This window comes from Pteropus alecto, unplaced genomic scaffold (genome assembly GCF_000325575.1).
Source record: "Pteropus alecto unplaced genomic scaffold, ASM32557v1 scaffold22, whole genome shotgun sequence".
NCBI lineage: Eukaryota > Metazoa > Chordata > Mammalia > Chiroptera > Pteropodidae > Pteropus > Pteropus alecto.
This window is the reverse complement of record NW_006434839.1, coordinates 14,989,167-15,005,363: the sequence shown is the minus strand read 5'-3', so window position 1 is coordinate 15,005,363 and position 16,197 is coordinate 14,989,167. Positions and strand designations below refer to the sequence as shown.

Sequence of the window (16,197 nt, the reverse complement as noted above, 5' to 3'; positions counted from 1 at the left end):
AATGTTATAGGTCAAAACCTTTCACTATAAATCAAGATATCTGCTATTTAAATATATTCTTCATACTGTGAGGAAAAGTAAATGGCGCTCATTGAAAAGCAGTATAAGGTGAACTAAATTTTAATTCAGAAGAGCCGTATTCCAGTGCTAGTTCTATAGTGACTCGGTACATCTGGCCACACTTTTCTTGTCTGAAAGGGGGAAGTTTGGACCATATCGTTTCAAGTCCCTTTCAGTTCTATGATTCTGTCCCTGGTCTCCTCTACAGCTAACCTTCAATAACTTAGAAAAGAAAGAAATATTTAAAAGAATGAGAGAGCCCATTCATGTCACATCTCAGGCCTTTACAGACTTCAGGGATGACTTGTACACTGCTCATGGGCAAGATGGAAATAACATCTTACTTTCTCTATTGCAGAGAAAATGTGACCAGTACTGGCCTGTTGATGGCAGCGAAGAGTATGGGAACTTTCTCATCACTCAGAAGAGTGTTCAGATGCTTGCCTATTATACTGTAAGGACTTTTACCCTAAGAAACACAAAGATAAAAAAGGTGAGTTCACATATAATGGAGATCATCAATTGAGCAATACATCTGGTCCTTTTTCAAATGAGTAGGTGGTATAACCAAGACGGTAAAAAAAAATCACACACACACACGCACACACACACACACACAATTAAAGGCATTAAGAGTCTTTATTACAGCCACACCTCAATCTCAATCCCAAGAGGTTTCTTTTTAGTTTTTAAATGCCAGCCATTGCTCTGGAGCTAGATTGGTCATGGTGCCGATGGTTGCAAGGGATGTGGTACAACAACGAAAACCCCTGCCCCATGTGATAACTACACATCTAACTAAAAATAGTGGAGAATGACATTAGGGAAGGAAAAAAAAATGAACTTTAATGTATTAATCAATGTTCTCTAGAGAAACAGAACTAACAGGACATATTTATAGATGGATACATCCATGTAGATGATATAGATTAAGATATAAATGTAGATGATATAGATAGATTAGATATGGATATGGATAGAGATAGAGATGAGAGAGAGCGGGGTAAAGAGATGGAGCTATAATTGATTTTAAGGAATTGCTCAAGCAATTGTGGACCTTACAAATTAGAAATCTGTAAGGCAGGCCAGCAGCCTGGATATTCAGGTAAGAGTTGATGTTGCAGTCTTGTGTCCAAATTTATTAGGACAGATGGCTGGAAATTCAGGCAGAGTTTCTATTTTGCAGTCTTGAGGAGAATCGTTTTTCTTCAGGAATGCTCAGTCTTTGTTCTTAAGGCTTTCAATTAATTGGATGAGGCCCACTCACATTATGGGGCATAATCTGCTTTACTCAAAGTCGACTGATTCAAATGTCAATCACATCTAAAACATATCTTGACAGCAACATCTGGTATGACTGGTATTTGACCAAACCACAGACCACCGCAGCCTAGCGAAGTCGACACATAAAATTAACCATCACAAGTGACGATGTACATTTATTTTGCTTTATCATGGACTGCCAACAATAAGCTATGAATCCTGAGTTTAAGAACCCCATGTGTGTTTGTACGTATTCCTGTTATTAGCTGTCTGGTCTCTTTCAGGGCTCCCAGAAAGGAAGACCCAGTGGGCGTGTGGTTACGCAGTACCATTACACACAGTGGCCTGACATGGGAGTGCCAGAGTACTCACTGCCAGTGCTGACCTTCGTGAGAAAGGCATCCCATGCCAAGCGCCACGCAGTGGGGCCCGTTGTTGTTCACTGCAGGTGAGTCTCAGACATGGGTTTCTAAACCCATAGAGCTAGTATGCTAATAAAAAGGGAATCAGAATTCCCCCAAAAACTGAGAATTGATCTACCATATGATCTGGTGATCCCTCTACTGGGTATTTACCCCAAAGACTTGAAAACTCATATCCGAAAAGATATTTGCACACCGATGTTCATAGCAGCATTATTCCCAGTGGCCAGGACATGGAAGCAACTGAAGTGTCCTATGATCAATGATTGGCTAAAGAAGCTGTGGTACATATATACAATGGAATATTACTCAGCCATAAGCAGAGAGGAAATACTGCCATTTGCGACAAAATGGATGGACCTTGAGATAATCATGCTAAGCGAAATAAGCCAGACAGAAAAGGTTGAAAATCACATGATACCACTTATATGTGGGATATAAACCTAAAAGCAACAAATGGATAGGACAAACAAACAGAGACTCATGGACATGAACTGTAGACTAATGGTTACCAGAGGGGAGGGTGTGGAGGAGAAGGGGGAAGATAGATAGGGTAAAGGAGGTCAAATATGTGATGACTAATATAGGGTGAGAAATCTAACTATGGGAGTTGAACACACAGTGTAAATATATATGCTTTACTGTTAAAATGTACAGCTGAAACTTATTGGATTTTGTCAACCAATGTCACCATAAAAAAATTAATAAAAAAATTAAAAATTTAAAAAATTTAAAAAAAAGAAATGGAACAAAGGTTTTGCCAAAATGGGACCAATTTTATGAAGTGATTTCATGAAGAGGATGAAATTATGTGCTCATTTTTGTAAGAATTGATCACCAGGAAATGAGTATGCCGGACTCAGAATTTGATTGCTGAATGTTTCAAAGCACCAGGTATTTCTATGATATTTATTATTCTATTTAGTTATTGAATTGAATTTTAACTTATTACTAAGTGAGGTAGGCAGAATAATGTTTTGTCATTAAATTAACATTTATACAGTACAATGCTGCGGGATAAAAATGCTTGAAGTGCATCTCCTGTTCTTAGGACTTAATAGTCTATTGTAGGGTTATTATGCTAAGTTTATGTGAGAGAAACCAAAGTATACAGAGTGTGAGAAATTTGACAAAATACTTTTAAGTTGTTTCCAAACTCCTTTCTCATATTCCTGGGTTCTTTCTAATATATCGTATTGACTGTGTGGACAATTCATTGTTGCCCAAGTATTTTAATTGGTTTAATTGCCAGGACTGGGTTAATGATAAGAAACAATGGCGTATCAAAGAAAGAAGAAATAATAGGTTAGAGGTTTAATATTTTTCAGTTAAAATAAATGTAGCAGTTAATGTTTACTAAATTCTGACTCTGTGCCAAACTTTATGACCACAAAAATCAAATTCATTTCTATGTGCTGTTTTGTCAAAGTAGTTTCTATGTTTTTATAGAAGCAAGTATTTCCCTTTGATATACACCTTATCTGACATATTCTAATTACCTATCTCAGTAGTTATCCTCAGACAAAGTCTGAGAGACCTATCTTGAGTTCTTTTTTTATCTGTTAGACTGAAGATAAGCTGAGGGAAACAGGAAGATGCAAGAAAAATAGCTCTGAAGGTCAGCAATTGTTTCTTAGCAAGTGGAGAAGGACTAAAGTATTGTGCAAAGCAGGTGCTAATTTCCACTCTAGCACTTTCTACTTGTCAGAGCATCTGGGGGAAAAAAATAAAAACCCACAAAACCTCGTCTATGAATTCTGTCCCTCTGGTAGTCTTTGAAGAAGTCAATAGATAATGGCCCTTTAGAAATGACTGAAGTTATGCTTTATTCCCCACAATCTCACTGAAATATTTTCAGCTGCAAGCCTTATCAAATTCTTTTTCCCATGGAAACCTTTACAAACATGTCTACCTAGCAATACAAACCCAGGGACCTTTTCTTTTCAGAGTTTGGTGAAGCTGATGTTTTCATTTTTCTCAGATAAATTTCTCTTTGCTATGCTCTGATACATACTATTTTCATTGTATAATATAAAATGAATAATAATTGTTGAAAATAAAAATCTCCAATGGAAATAGGTTGTTTTACAGTTTGACCCATAACAAAATATAAAAGAAAGAAACTGTTGTTACTAGAAGCATCATGCTTAACAACTAAACTGCTTACAGTTTTGGATCGCTAATTATTTATTATGTGGCTTATTTGCTTGGGGAAGGAAAATATTTTCATTTACAAGGCAACTAGTAGTGACCTATCCTCAGATTTATTTTTTGAAATAGTTTTTTCTTTGCATTCTCTTTAGTGCTGGAGTTGGAAGAACAGGCACATATATTGTACTAGACAGTATGTTGCAGCAAATTCAACACGAAGGAACGGTCAATATATTTGGCTTCTTAAAACACATTCGTTCACAAAGAAACTATTTGGTGCAAACGGAGGTATGATAAAAGGAATAATTTTATTCATCTAAGGGTTGGACACGTCACTAAAATGCTAAAGGGTGATAGACCAATATTTGTATTACCAGGTATAGTAGGGCTGCCATAATAAAGTACTACAAACTGGGTGGTTTTGAACAACAGAAATATATTGTCTCATCGTTCTGGAGGATAGAAGGCCAAAATCAAGGTATTGGCAGGGCTCTGCTCCCTCTGAACCCTCTCAGGAAGGCCTCTTATCTCTTTGGGCTTCTGGTAGCCCCATGAGGTCCTCGGAGGCAGCAGCATCCAGTCTCTGCCTGTGTCTTCACATGGCCGTCTTCCCATTGAAAATTTGGACAAATTTTCCTCTTCTTATAAGGACACTAGTCACTACGTCATTCTAACTAATTGCATCTGCAATGACCCTGTTTACAAAAAAGGCTACATTCCTAAGGTTCTGGGGTTAGGGCTTCAACGGAATTTTTGGGGGGACACAGTTCAACCCATAATACCAGATAATCGCATATAACTTATAAATGGGCCAACTAAATTTTGTCTATTTTGTGACCAAATGGAGAATATATTTAAAATAACACTAGTGAAAGAGAAAATTCAGAAAATGAGTAAGCAGATCAATCAACACTCATTTCTGCCAGCAAAATCCTTAAGTTTTTCTCACACATAATAAATGAATGGATTCATTTTCATATTTAAATGGTATGAATTATGCTCAAGTTATATCCCTTTTTAGTCCCATATTCTTTACCTTTCTATGACACAGGACAAAATCTGCATATCTGCCTTTGTTTTAACTATGTCTAAATAAAAATGAATTTAAATTGAAAATTATGACAGCAGCTTGAAAACAAACAGAAACATATGTCTAGCTTTAAAACCAAACTAAACCAAACTTCACTATACATAAAAGAGAAGATAACAATTACAAACTATATAGACAGTTGTCTGCCAATGGAAGATACTACTTTTATATGTAGATATATATAAGGAAAACCTGAAGTCATATTCCTTATTGTTGTTGTTTTTCCAGGAACAGTATGTCTTCATTCATGATGCACTGGTTGAGGCCATTCTTAGTAAAGAGACTGAGGTGCCAGACAGTCACATTCATGCCTATGTCAATGCGCTCCTCATTCCTGGACCAACGGGCAAAACGAAGCTAGAGAAACAATTCAAGGTGAGTCCTCTTTGAAGCCTCTTGGGTGTTGCCACAGAACTGAATGTTCCTGCATCTTCTCATTTGAGTCGACAAGGCCACGCAGATGGGTTGAGAGCACTGTTGGCACAGTGGCTCGTATTGTTCTTAACAACAGGCAACGAAGCCACGTGGTAGATTTCAAGGAGAACCTTAATTTTGAATGGCAAGAAGAAAAGTTCTCAGGAACCCTAGACTAACTTTTATAAATGCAGACTTGGTCCAGGAAAGGAGGGCACAGAGCCTAACAGAATGAACAGGCAGAACTTATAATACAGACGGTACAAGTGCTCTTTTTACTTTGAAAAAACCAGACCACTCAACCACAAGTGCTATGGCTCAGGCTGTTCATGCTACTCTTTGGGAAAAAATCTACCTCACTTGAAGCCCCTGAACTAGAATAGGCCAAACCACAACAATAGCTTCTTCAGCCCAGTTTCTCCCACTAACCCTGTCATGAGGCGGCGAGCTAGAGAGGAGAGCATGTTTTGTTCAATATTGTTCCTCCTGCAGCCCTAGCTGTCTGACACCCAGAAATCAGTCAGCAAAGATTTAGAAAGCAGATGTTACCAGACCTTCCAGCTAGGGTAGGGGCATTTGCAGAGTCATTGCGTTCCAGAGAAATGGAGGCTCTGTTATTTTGCTCTATATTATTTTTTTATTAAATTTATTGAGGTGACATTGGCTAATAAAATTATATAGGTTTCAGGTGTACAATTCAATAATACATTATATGTATATTGCATTGTGTATTTGCCACCCCGAGTTAAATTTCCTTCTGTCACCATATATTTGACCCCTTTCACCCTTATCTACCTCTCCCCTCCGCTCCTTTTATCTGGTAGCCACTATAATGTCCATGTCCATGAGTCTCTGTTTGTTTGTCATGTTTGTTTGTTGCTTTCAGTTTTATATCCCACATATAAGTGAAATCATGTGATTTTCAACTTTTCTGACTTATTTCGCTCAGCAGGATAACCTCAAGATCCAACCACGTTGTTGCAAGTGGCAGTATTTCATCTTTTCTTATGGCTAATATTCCATCATATATATATTCTATACTAACCTCTTACTTCCCAGAATTCCTAGAGAAACAGGGCTAATTTCTGCAAAAGGAATATCTAGGAAGAATTCAGCATTCCCTGGAAAAACCCAGGAGAGTCGACAAACCTTGAGATTTCAGTATTCTCTCTCTCTTCTCCCCCCTCGGCCAATAAAATAGCACTATGAATTCCCTCTGACATTTTGCCTTCTCAGTCAGCACCTTCTATGCTTTTGGAGAAGTAATAGAAGATTAGGGGTGAATGCTGAACTTAGAACCTGCTATCAGGAAAACATTAATGTCAGTCAAGCTTATCTGGGTCATGAAGGAGCACTTTAAGGAAAGAAAAAGTACACAGTTCACTTTCCAGAAACAGATAATAAAGAAATGTAAAATGTTAACATTAAGTTGCTAGGATAGCTTTACCCTAAATTAAAACATTATATATATGCCACCCATTTTTAAGAGAATTCTCATTTAAATATGGTTTGCCCTCTACACAGTTACATAAGAGAATTGATATGGCTTACACTGGATAACCCAGGATTAAAATGGAAATATCAATTATTAGGTCAGAATTCAATTAAAAAGAGATTTGACTTTCTTGTTAACATCATAACTAGGGAAGAGTAGGGGTGTGTGTGTGTGTGTGTATATACTATCATATAAGGAAAGATATTTATTCAAGTTTATCCATAAAAATTTCTTTGAAATAAATTGCATGTCTATTTATTCAGCAGATATTTACCAGACACCTATCAGATGCCAGCCTTTGGTGTTTGATTCTGATTTTAAAATTAATATAGAAAAGACAAGAGCCAAAAACATCCAAAGCAATACTGAAAAATAAGGAATAAGAAATAGAAATTTGTTGTACTATATATGGAAGACTTATTATGCAGATACAATAATTAATATTTAAAAACAGACAAATAAGCCAGAGGAACCGTGCACATGTGGAAATTGTTATGTGATAGATATGACATTACAAATCAGTAAAGAAAGGATGAATTAATCAATAAATGATATTGGGACAATCTCTATGTGAAAACAAGTAAAATTAGGTGCCTGCTGCATTTTACATACTAAAATTATTTGAGATGAATTAAGTATCTCAAGGTGAAAGCACAGTTGTATAACTGTTATAAGGAAATATCGTTCAAGAACTTCAGGGTAAAGAAGGACTTTTTAAATAAAAACATAATTTACAAAAATTTTAAGGAAAACCTTAAAATTTATATAAAACCTTAATAAATTGGGTATAAATGTCTGTGTGATTAAAGAGAACCAAGACATTTGTGACTTTTAAACAGTGTAGATTTACATTTAAGACATCAAAACCCCCTATAAATTAATAAATGACAAGGAAGAAGAAATATGAAAAGGCAATCATCAAAGAAGAAGTTTAAATGGCTAAAAAACACTTAAGTACCCCATCTCACAATAATTAAGGAAATGCATATCAAAATCACGATATAGCATTTTTCATCTATCAGACAGTCAAAAATTAAACACTAATGATGACTTCTAGTTCTTTAAAGAAACCCTCATGTGTGCACATTTAGAAATATACCAGCAACATTTATTGCTACAAAGTTTGACGTACCAAAACATTGGAAATAACCTGAACATTTACTAACTGGGGAAGAGATAAAAAGCAAATAGATTACTAAAAGAATGAATAAAATTCAACTATATGCTTATATATGTGCACACACATCATGCAGTTTACCTCCTGACTGCAGTGTGAGATTTAAGTAGGAGAAATGGCGAGTGCCCACCTATAGAGGTAGCCGTGAAAAAGATCTTCCCAATGCTGACGTCAAACTAGAGAGCAAGTGTTCTCTGCTTCTTCCACCTTTCTTGGTGTAAAACATAGATGTGCCAAGGAGTTCCCTAAAACAAGATTTAGTTCAAAGAATTCCTAGAAACTAAGTCAGATATATTTATACTCAGGATCTTATTTTGGTTGGGCTGTATGTGCATGTGTGAGTATTTGAGTGACTTAAATGAAATAATCCATATTTTTCCTTGACTCTTTCTCAGCTCCTGAGTCAGTCAAATATACAGCAGAGTGACTATTCTACAGCCCTAAAGCAATGCAACAGAGAAAAGAACAGAACTTCTTCCATCATCCCTGGTAGGTTGAATCCTAATATAGGAAGAACGTTTTTCTTGGGTAATAGAAGGCTTGTAAGTAATTTGACAATATTTGTACATTTTAAGACAAAAGTAATACGCTCATATTTTTCTAATTATGCCTGCTAAGGTAACTGTTAAAAAGGACTCTCAAACCCTGAAGTTTCATCTAAAAATGCAAAATACATAGAAAAAAATAGCTTAAAGGTCAACAACACTCGACTTGAGAAATGCAGCTATGCTTTGCAATTTGTGTGTGTTGGGTGGGGTGGTAGTACTATGAGCACGATAAGGTTTACCATGAATGTTCTGTGTTCCAGTGGAAAGATCAAGGGTTGGCATTTCGTCCCTGAATGGGGAAGGCACAGACTACATAAATGCCTCCTATATCATGGTAAGTCAGAGAAGTTACTAAGGAGACTGCCAACACCAAAAACAGTGGTTTTGGTACTTCAGACTGGCTGCAGATGTGGGTAGCACCACTTTTGGACATACATTAGGTCTGAGACCCGCAGACCCACAACCCACAGTAGCAATAGATAATGGCATTCTTTGACGCTTTCATGTGTTCTGGGACTGGAGAAATCTCAAGCAAGGCAAAGATGCAGGAACCAAACACCATTCAAGACTGATGAGTAGATAAAAAAAAAAAAAAAAAAACATAAACTCACTCATCAAAGGGGGAGCATCTGGATACCAAAGGTGTCCTATTGCCAGAGGTGTGAAATTTGGCATTCTGCCATTGGGACTTGTGGAAACTGAGAAATATAAATTCTCCTTTATTTTTAAATTTAATTTTATTATTAGTTTCAAGTTTACAGTACATTGGTTACACATTTATGTAGTTTATAAAACAATCCTCCTAATTGCTCTTTCTCCCTTCTGGCTCTCCACCTAGCCATGACATTACTGCTGACTGCATTCCCTATGCTGTACTCCCCATCCCTGTGACCATCTGTCAACTACTAATTCATACTTCTTTAATCCTTCACCCCTTTCTCCCAGCCCCCCAAACCCCGCTCCTCTCTGGCCATCACCAAATTGTCCTCTATTTTTGTGTAAATTCTCCTTTAGATTTCCACCCTATTTAGTATAGGAGACATGGTCCACAAGTCATTTCGATGAGCCTATTCCTAGAACTGATAGCTGTGTAAATAGGCACATCTTTTAAGTTCTTAAGCTTCCATTTAATCATCTGTAAAATGGGTATCACATTTTATATCCCATAATACTGCTGTGAGGAATAAATGACTTAAGGAGAAGAAAATGCTTAGTGTTATACCTGGCATATAGTAAATACTCCCTAAACATTGACTAGAGTAATCACATTATTTATGAACATAGTCTGAAAATAAATGTTTTCTGAATGTTTAAGGTCACGTATCAGGGTTCCATCTCTCTTCTCTTCCATTTCGTAGGGTTATTATCAGAGCAATGAATTCATCATCACCCAGCATCCCCTTCTCCACACCATCAAGGATTTCTGGAGGATGATATGGGACCATAATGCCCAGCTGGTAGTTATGCTTCCTGACGGTCAAAACATGGTAAGACCCTCAGGTCACTTTTAGTACTTTACTTATGGGGGGAATATCAGGTCACAGCAGCAGACAAACAAGTCCAGCAGACAAACAAATAATGTTTTTCAACTAATAAACTGTCATCAGAATTGCACCTTGTCTACCGTTGGGCTTGGTTTGGTTATGCAACCTTCCAGATCTGAAATTGTTGAACAACAGTTTTAAATAAGAGTAGGTTAAAATTAATCTAAATTAAGTATTTTGTGACACTGCCTAAGAAAATTAGAATCATAAAATCATGAATGAAGTCAGTTCACATGCTTCTGTATTTTTTTTAATAAAACTTATTAGGATATTTAGAGATTCCCTCAGCTTAAGAAGATCCATAGAAGACCAATTTGGAATAAAGTGAACTCCTAATATAGAAAGGACTTTTTTAGTATCAGAAAATCACAGATACCCTATTCTCCTTTTCATATGTATGTGGAAGACCCCCAAAATAAAACCAAATTAATATTTTATTTAGGCTTTACACATGTACTTTGAGATTCATTTCTTGTCCATAAAGTTATACTGATTATTCCAAATGATGTTGGAAATTGCTGAGCTCTTAAAACCACTTGATTTTTCTCTACTCGGTTATCAATTATAGAAGCAACAACTAATTTTTGTTATCGATAAGCTAAGAAAGCAAAATAAAGCAATAGTGTGGGTCCTTAAGTTTTATTCTGCAGATCAATCTAGTTTAAGATATAAGATTTTAAAACTATACTTTGAGTTTCAAAGAAAAATTTGAGTTGAATTTTCTGTAGCAACCAGATTTCATTTCACAGTCTGACTTAGTAGACATTTTATTAAAATCTAGAATTTTCTTTGGTTTTTAATCCTCCAGGCAGAAGACGAATTTGTTTATTGGCCAAATAAAGATGAACCTATAAATTGTGAAAGCTTTAAGGTCACTCTTATGGCTGAAGAACACAAATGTCTGTCTAATGAAGAGAAACTTTTAATTCAAGATTTCATCTTAGAAGCTACACAGGTATGTATACAATTTAAATGACAAACTTTTCACCTTAAGCACATATTAAGTATATGTTTATTTAAGGATCTTTCCTACCAATAAAAAGAAAATCTGATTCCTTACAAATTGAGACAAGTTACCCAAATAATAAATTTTACTTTACTTGTCGCTTTCATTTTCAAATTCCTAGAGAATCATCAAACAATTAGTCATCGCTAACGACATGGTTCTGACTTCTACACACACAAGAAATCAAAGATTTCTCTTACTTCAGAACAGTTGCTGATAGAATTTAAAGCGAAAGTGAACACAGTAAAGAAAATTCATCAATCCTAATTCTTATGTGTTAAAACAAATACATATCCTGGATTCTCCGAAGTAAAATAGAAAACATATTACCTACTAAACTAACTCATTTCTACCTAGCAATGTACAATGATTTGATAAGTGAAGAAGTGCTTTGAAAATGCACAGTGCAATAAACTAGAATTGTTTTACTAAGCTTGATTATTACCTGAGTAATAATCAAGCTAGTATTTGAAGTGTAGTCTGTGCTATTTTAAAAATAAATTTTAACACTGAAGATTTTTTTTTTTTAAGTTTAAATTCAGTGGCACAAACATATCTTCGGTGCATACTTTCATGGTTTGATTGGCATGATAATCCCGCAACTAAGGCTGATTGTTAGAATAAAAAAGAGACGCACCTATAAATGACAGATGTGGCATCACAGCAGTTTCTTCCTTCTGTGAAGGAGGTGGGCTACTCACCTGCCCGTGCCTGCCCTGTGGTTTTACTACCTTCCTGTGATTCCTGATTTTCCTTAATTATTCTACTCACTAACCAATTGGATTCTTCTGAAAACATTAATTTTTCTTTCTTCTAACAGGATGATTATGTACTTGAAGTAAGACATTTTCAGTGTCCCAAATGGCCAAATCCAGATAGCCCCATTAGTAAAACTTTTGAACTTATAAGTATTATCAAAGAAGAAGCTGCCAGCAGGGATGGGCCCATGATTGTTCACGATGAGTAAGTTCTACTCTTCAAATCATTTCACATCTTAGCGACTCCAGGTGTATATATATTTCCGTTGTCTTTATACTAACCTAAGGGTCTGCAAAGACCAGCTGTGTTGATTCAGTCAGGGTGGATTATCTGCTTCTTATGGACAAGGTTAACAGAATATTTTTTTAATTATTATTATTTCTCTGCAACTCCAGTTGAAAGCTGGCAGTGTTGCAGGAAGTGACACCCGATGGAGGAAATCAAACGCTTAGACAACTTTGTTAGAGGAAGGAGAATTTATTAGCCAGTGGAGCACGTGGGGCTTAACAGAACCAGAGCACGAGTTCCCCTTGGTCAGATTTCTTACAGTTTATATACCTTTGCAGTATCCATGTAAGGAGCATGTGATTCCCTTGTCTGAGGTTTTATGTGCACCTCGTGACTCAGGATAGTGAGGAGGAGTTTTGGATGGGGGCTGCAAGGGAGAAGGAATTTCCAAACCACTGGTCTTACCTATTTACAGGTCGTTTGTCTTGTAGATGTTGCAGGAATTTCCAGAAGACCATTTAGAGATTTATAGGATGTGGCTAATCTATGACCCACTGAGTCAGTCATTTCTGCAAGACCTGTCCATTACATTTTCCAGATACCACCTCTCCTCTCTTAGCAATGGGTACATGATCACAAGTATGTCTAGCATTGTATGCTGAGAACACTTTGAGTGATGATTCAGCTTTAGCACTTTGATTTTTACAGGTGCTAACCGAAAGAGACATTTCTCAGCCATTGACTTCTTGGGACAGGATTAAAATTGATTTTCTTTTTAATTTACCAGAAACAGGAATCTTTATCCAATAGATCTTTCCAAGTGTCTGTTATGAACAAATAAAAATGGATGTGCTGGAATTATATGTTATATATATCACATAGGATGCATATTATATAAATATATTATAACCTTAGATCATTTTGATTTATTGCCAGCTCCTTTCATAGAATAAAAATAACAAATGCATAAGCAAATATTAATCTTTTGTGAAGTATCCCATTACTAATATCATGAACACTTGCCAGGGTTTCAAATTAAACCATAGTTAAAGGCGCAGTGAAGTAAAAAGAGGCGATTCATTAAACATTTTAATGTTCTTACTGCAAAGTTGTCAAGGCCACATGCTTTGTGAGTTCCAAATGTGAAAGTTGATGCTTCTAAATGGAATCTGTGTCCCTTCCCTTTGCTTCAAGGCACGGAGGAGTGACAGCAGGAACTTTCTGTGCTCTGACAACCCTTCTGCACCAACTAGAAAAAGAAAATTCCATGGATGTTTACCAGGTAGCCAAGATGATCAACTTGATGAGGCCAGGAGTCTTTGCTGACATTGTAAGTAATAAAGCAGTGAACCAGACTTTCACTCTTAGAGAACTGCTTACTTCCTAGAGGCTACCAAAATCATTTAATCATATATTGGTAAAAAAAAAAAAAAAAAAAAATCACACTGATAACACTAACATGTAGATTTCTAGCTGACTTACAAGTTATTCTGTCCATAATCTATAGAACTGGAATGATAAAAAATAAAAATTTAAAGTTTATCTTCCAGAAAATTGATGGCTAAAAAATTTTAAATCTCGTATGTGCCTTTTTGTGCGTCTTATTGTAATTCTGAAAAATATCCTCAATAGAAGCACCAACTACTCTGATTTATCCAACAAAATAAAGTTATTTCCCCGGAATTAAAGTTCTGCCTAACTCAGAGAACAGTCAGAAGACAGACCTTAAAGTCTTAAACGTTTGAAGTTTTTACTTTTTTCTCAAGTCAAATTTAATTTCTGACGTTAACAACAGCTAATTCCTGGGTACTTTTAGAAAGAAAGTTAGACAATCAAAAAGAAACAGCACATCTGGAGAAATTAGTCTCAACTTTAAAAATAATTCAGAAGTTTTTATTATTGTAGAAATATGGACTGACAAGACAATAGGGAACTTAGTGCAAAAGCCCTAATGGGAGAAACTTACGTGGGTGTAGAGTAAGTAGATAAAGGCTCACCTTCTGCTCCCTGGTCTTGTATGTATATGAGACGTATCAAAGGTTCGTCTTCAGAGCTCCAGCCCGAAGCAGTTGACCAGAGTGCGAGGTAACCCTTACACACCTGCACTTCAGAGGAGCCCCTATTAAAAGTCTCATTCAGGTCAGCTGAGTTGTATCCAGCTTCTCCTGTGTGAAATTGCCCTCTAGAGATTGAATTTTCACTCATTTCATGAATGCATTCAATGAGGCATCAGTTCACATGTGGTCCTAAAGATTTTCCACTATGTCGCTAGCTAGTCACCCACTCACACACTCTGCAACTGCCTTTCCCCATCCTCTACCACCCAAATTGGCATCTGTAAGAGGAAAACTACTTTATTTTTCAGTGTGTGTCCACCGTGAGACCACAGCAGGACACACGCTCACCTTCACTCAAAGCAGAACATAAGACTAGTCAGGCAGGTGGAGTGTGAAGAATACTTGGTAAACAGTGGATCTTGTGAAAGACTTGCATTCTGCATGACTCCCTGAGCTGACAATGCTGCCCTTTCTGAGGCCTCTCTGTAAATAGACAGACCTAATTGATTTCATAACAACTGGAGAAAGGAGAATGAGTAACTCGTATGTAGGTTACAGGTGCCTAGTGCCACAAGTTGATAAATCAGAAGCAGAACACTGTCACGTCACCCTCTGATTCCATGAAGTAAATGAATAAGAATGGAGTGTTTGCCATAGGCAAACGTACACGGGCCAATTTTCTAGGACAATGACTGTTGACTGATTGAAAAGCTACTTTAATTAGAAGGAGACATTACTATAGATTGTGTACCTCTGCTGAGTGTGTAACACAATGCCCTTCTACAAACAATGCCGAAGTGTAACCAAAATATCCTTTCTGTTTCCAAATGCATGCTTTCATCGAGTTTCTTATTTGTAACTTCCCATTCTCTGTTCTCTAGGAGCAGTATCAGTTTCTCTATAAAGCAGTCCTCAGCCTTGTGAGCACGAGGCAGGAAGAGAATCCATCCACCTCTCTGGACAGCAACGGGGCAGCATTGCCTGATGGAAATATAGCTGAGAGCTTAGAGTCTTTAGTTTAACAGAAAGGGGTGAAGAAAGTTCATATCTGAGCATTATTTTCCTCTTTATAAAATTAGACAGGAAAATCAGTTCAGTCTTTCTGTTATCTGTTTTCTTCCCATCACCTGACAGTAACTTTCATGACAGGATTCTGCTGCCAAATTTATATCATTAACAATGTGTGCCTTTTTGTAAAACTTCTTGTAATTCACTTATTGTGTTTAAACTAAAATGATTGAATTTTACAGTATTTCTAAGAATGGAATTATGGTGTTTTTTTTTAATTGACTTTAACAGAAATCTTCAATTTATAGATATTAGTAATACCAAACTACAGAAACATGTTTGTTTTTAGTGTCAAATTTTTAGGTGTATTTGTAGCATTCGTCACGTTTGCTAGAAATATAACTTTTAACATAGTAGACTGTAAATAAAATTCTCTGTTCCCTATGATATTCAACATTTTACAACTGTAGTATTCACCTAAAGTAGAAATAATATAAAATAATGATACTTACTGTAAATACTGCTCTAGTGTTTCCATGGACCAAATTTATATTTATAATTGTAGATTTTTATATTTTACTACTGAGTAAGTTTTCTAGTTCCATGTAATTGTTTAGTTTAATGATATAGTTCATTATCTGGTCTTACTTTCTAAGTCTTCTGCTATTATTTCATGTTATCTCGACAATTAACTGTTTTAGCATGTAATTTTAACTTTTATGAAAAATAAAACACATTTGTTTTGAAAGAAGATGTTTTTATGAAAATAACATCTTACTCAACATTGTTTAAATGGTTTTTATCCATGGCATTGCAAAAATAAATATAAATATTGCCATCAATTTGCATTTGCCTGTGGAGTGTTGCGCTGGGGCATGTGTAACTGCAAATTGTGGACATGGGTCCTGCTAGGATATCGGAAATGAAGAAAAGGTTGATGGGATGGGACAGTGTTTAGAGCGGTGATTCCCAAAC

At 36.2% G+C, this 16,197-nt stretch overlaps 1 protein-coding gene across 4 annotated transcripts in view; it reads left to right on the top strand.

The window, feature by feature from the left end:
• Positions 1-15,931, top strand: part of PTPRZ1 (protein tyrosine phosphatase, receptor type Z1) — a 162,738-nt gene extending 146,807 nt beyond the window's left edge. For 2 of the 4 annotated variants that reach the window (XM_025045972.1, XM_025045971.1), the window contains 11 exons: positions 419-553; positions 1,608-1,771; positions 4,049-4,184; positions 5,215-5,361; positions 8,468-8,561; positions 8,881-8,954; positions 9,979-10,107; positions 10,973-11,119; positions 11,991-12,133; positions 13,352-13,487; positions 15,096-15,910. In XM_025045972.1, the coding sequence (XP_024901740.1) occupies positions 419-553; positions 1,608-1,771; positions 4,049-4,184; positions 5,215-5,361; positions 8,468-8,561; positions 8,881-8,954; positions 9,979-10,107; positions 10,973-11,119; positions 11,991-12,133; positions 13,352-13,487; positions 15,096-15,236 (1,446 nt within the window). In that variant the 3' untranslated portion in view covers positions 15,237-15,910. Of the gene's footprint in view, positions 1-418; positions 554-1,607; positions 1,772-4,048; positions 4,185-5,214; positions 5,362-8,467; positions 8,562-8,880; positions 8,955-9,978; positions 10,108-10,972; positions 11,120-11,990; positions 12,134-13,351; positions 13,488-15,095 lie in introns of all 4 variants that reach the window. The other 2 variants (XM_025045970.1, XM_015588410.2) reach the window with 2 other exon arrangements.
• The last annotated feature ends 266 nt before the right edge of the window (positions 15,932-16,197 follow it).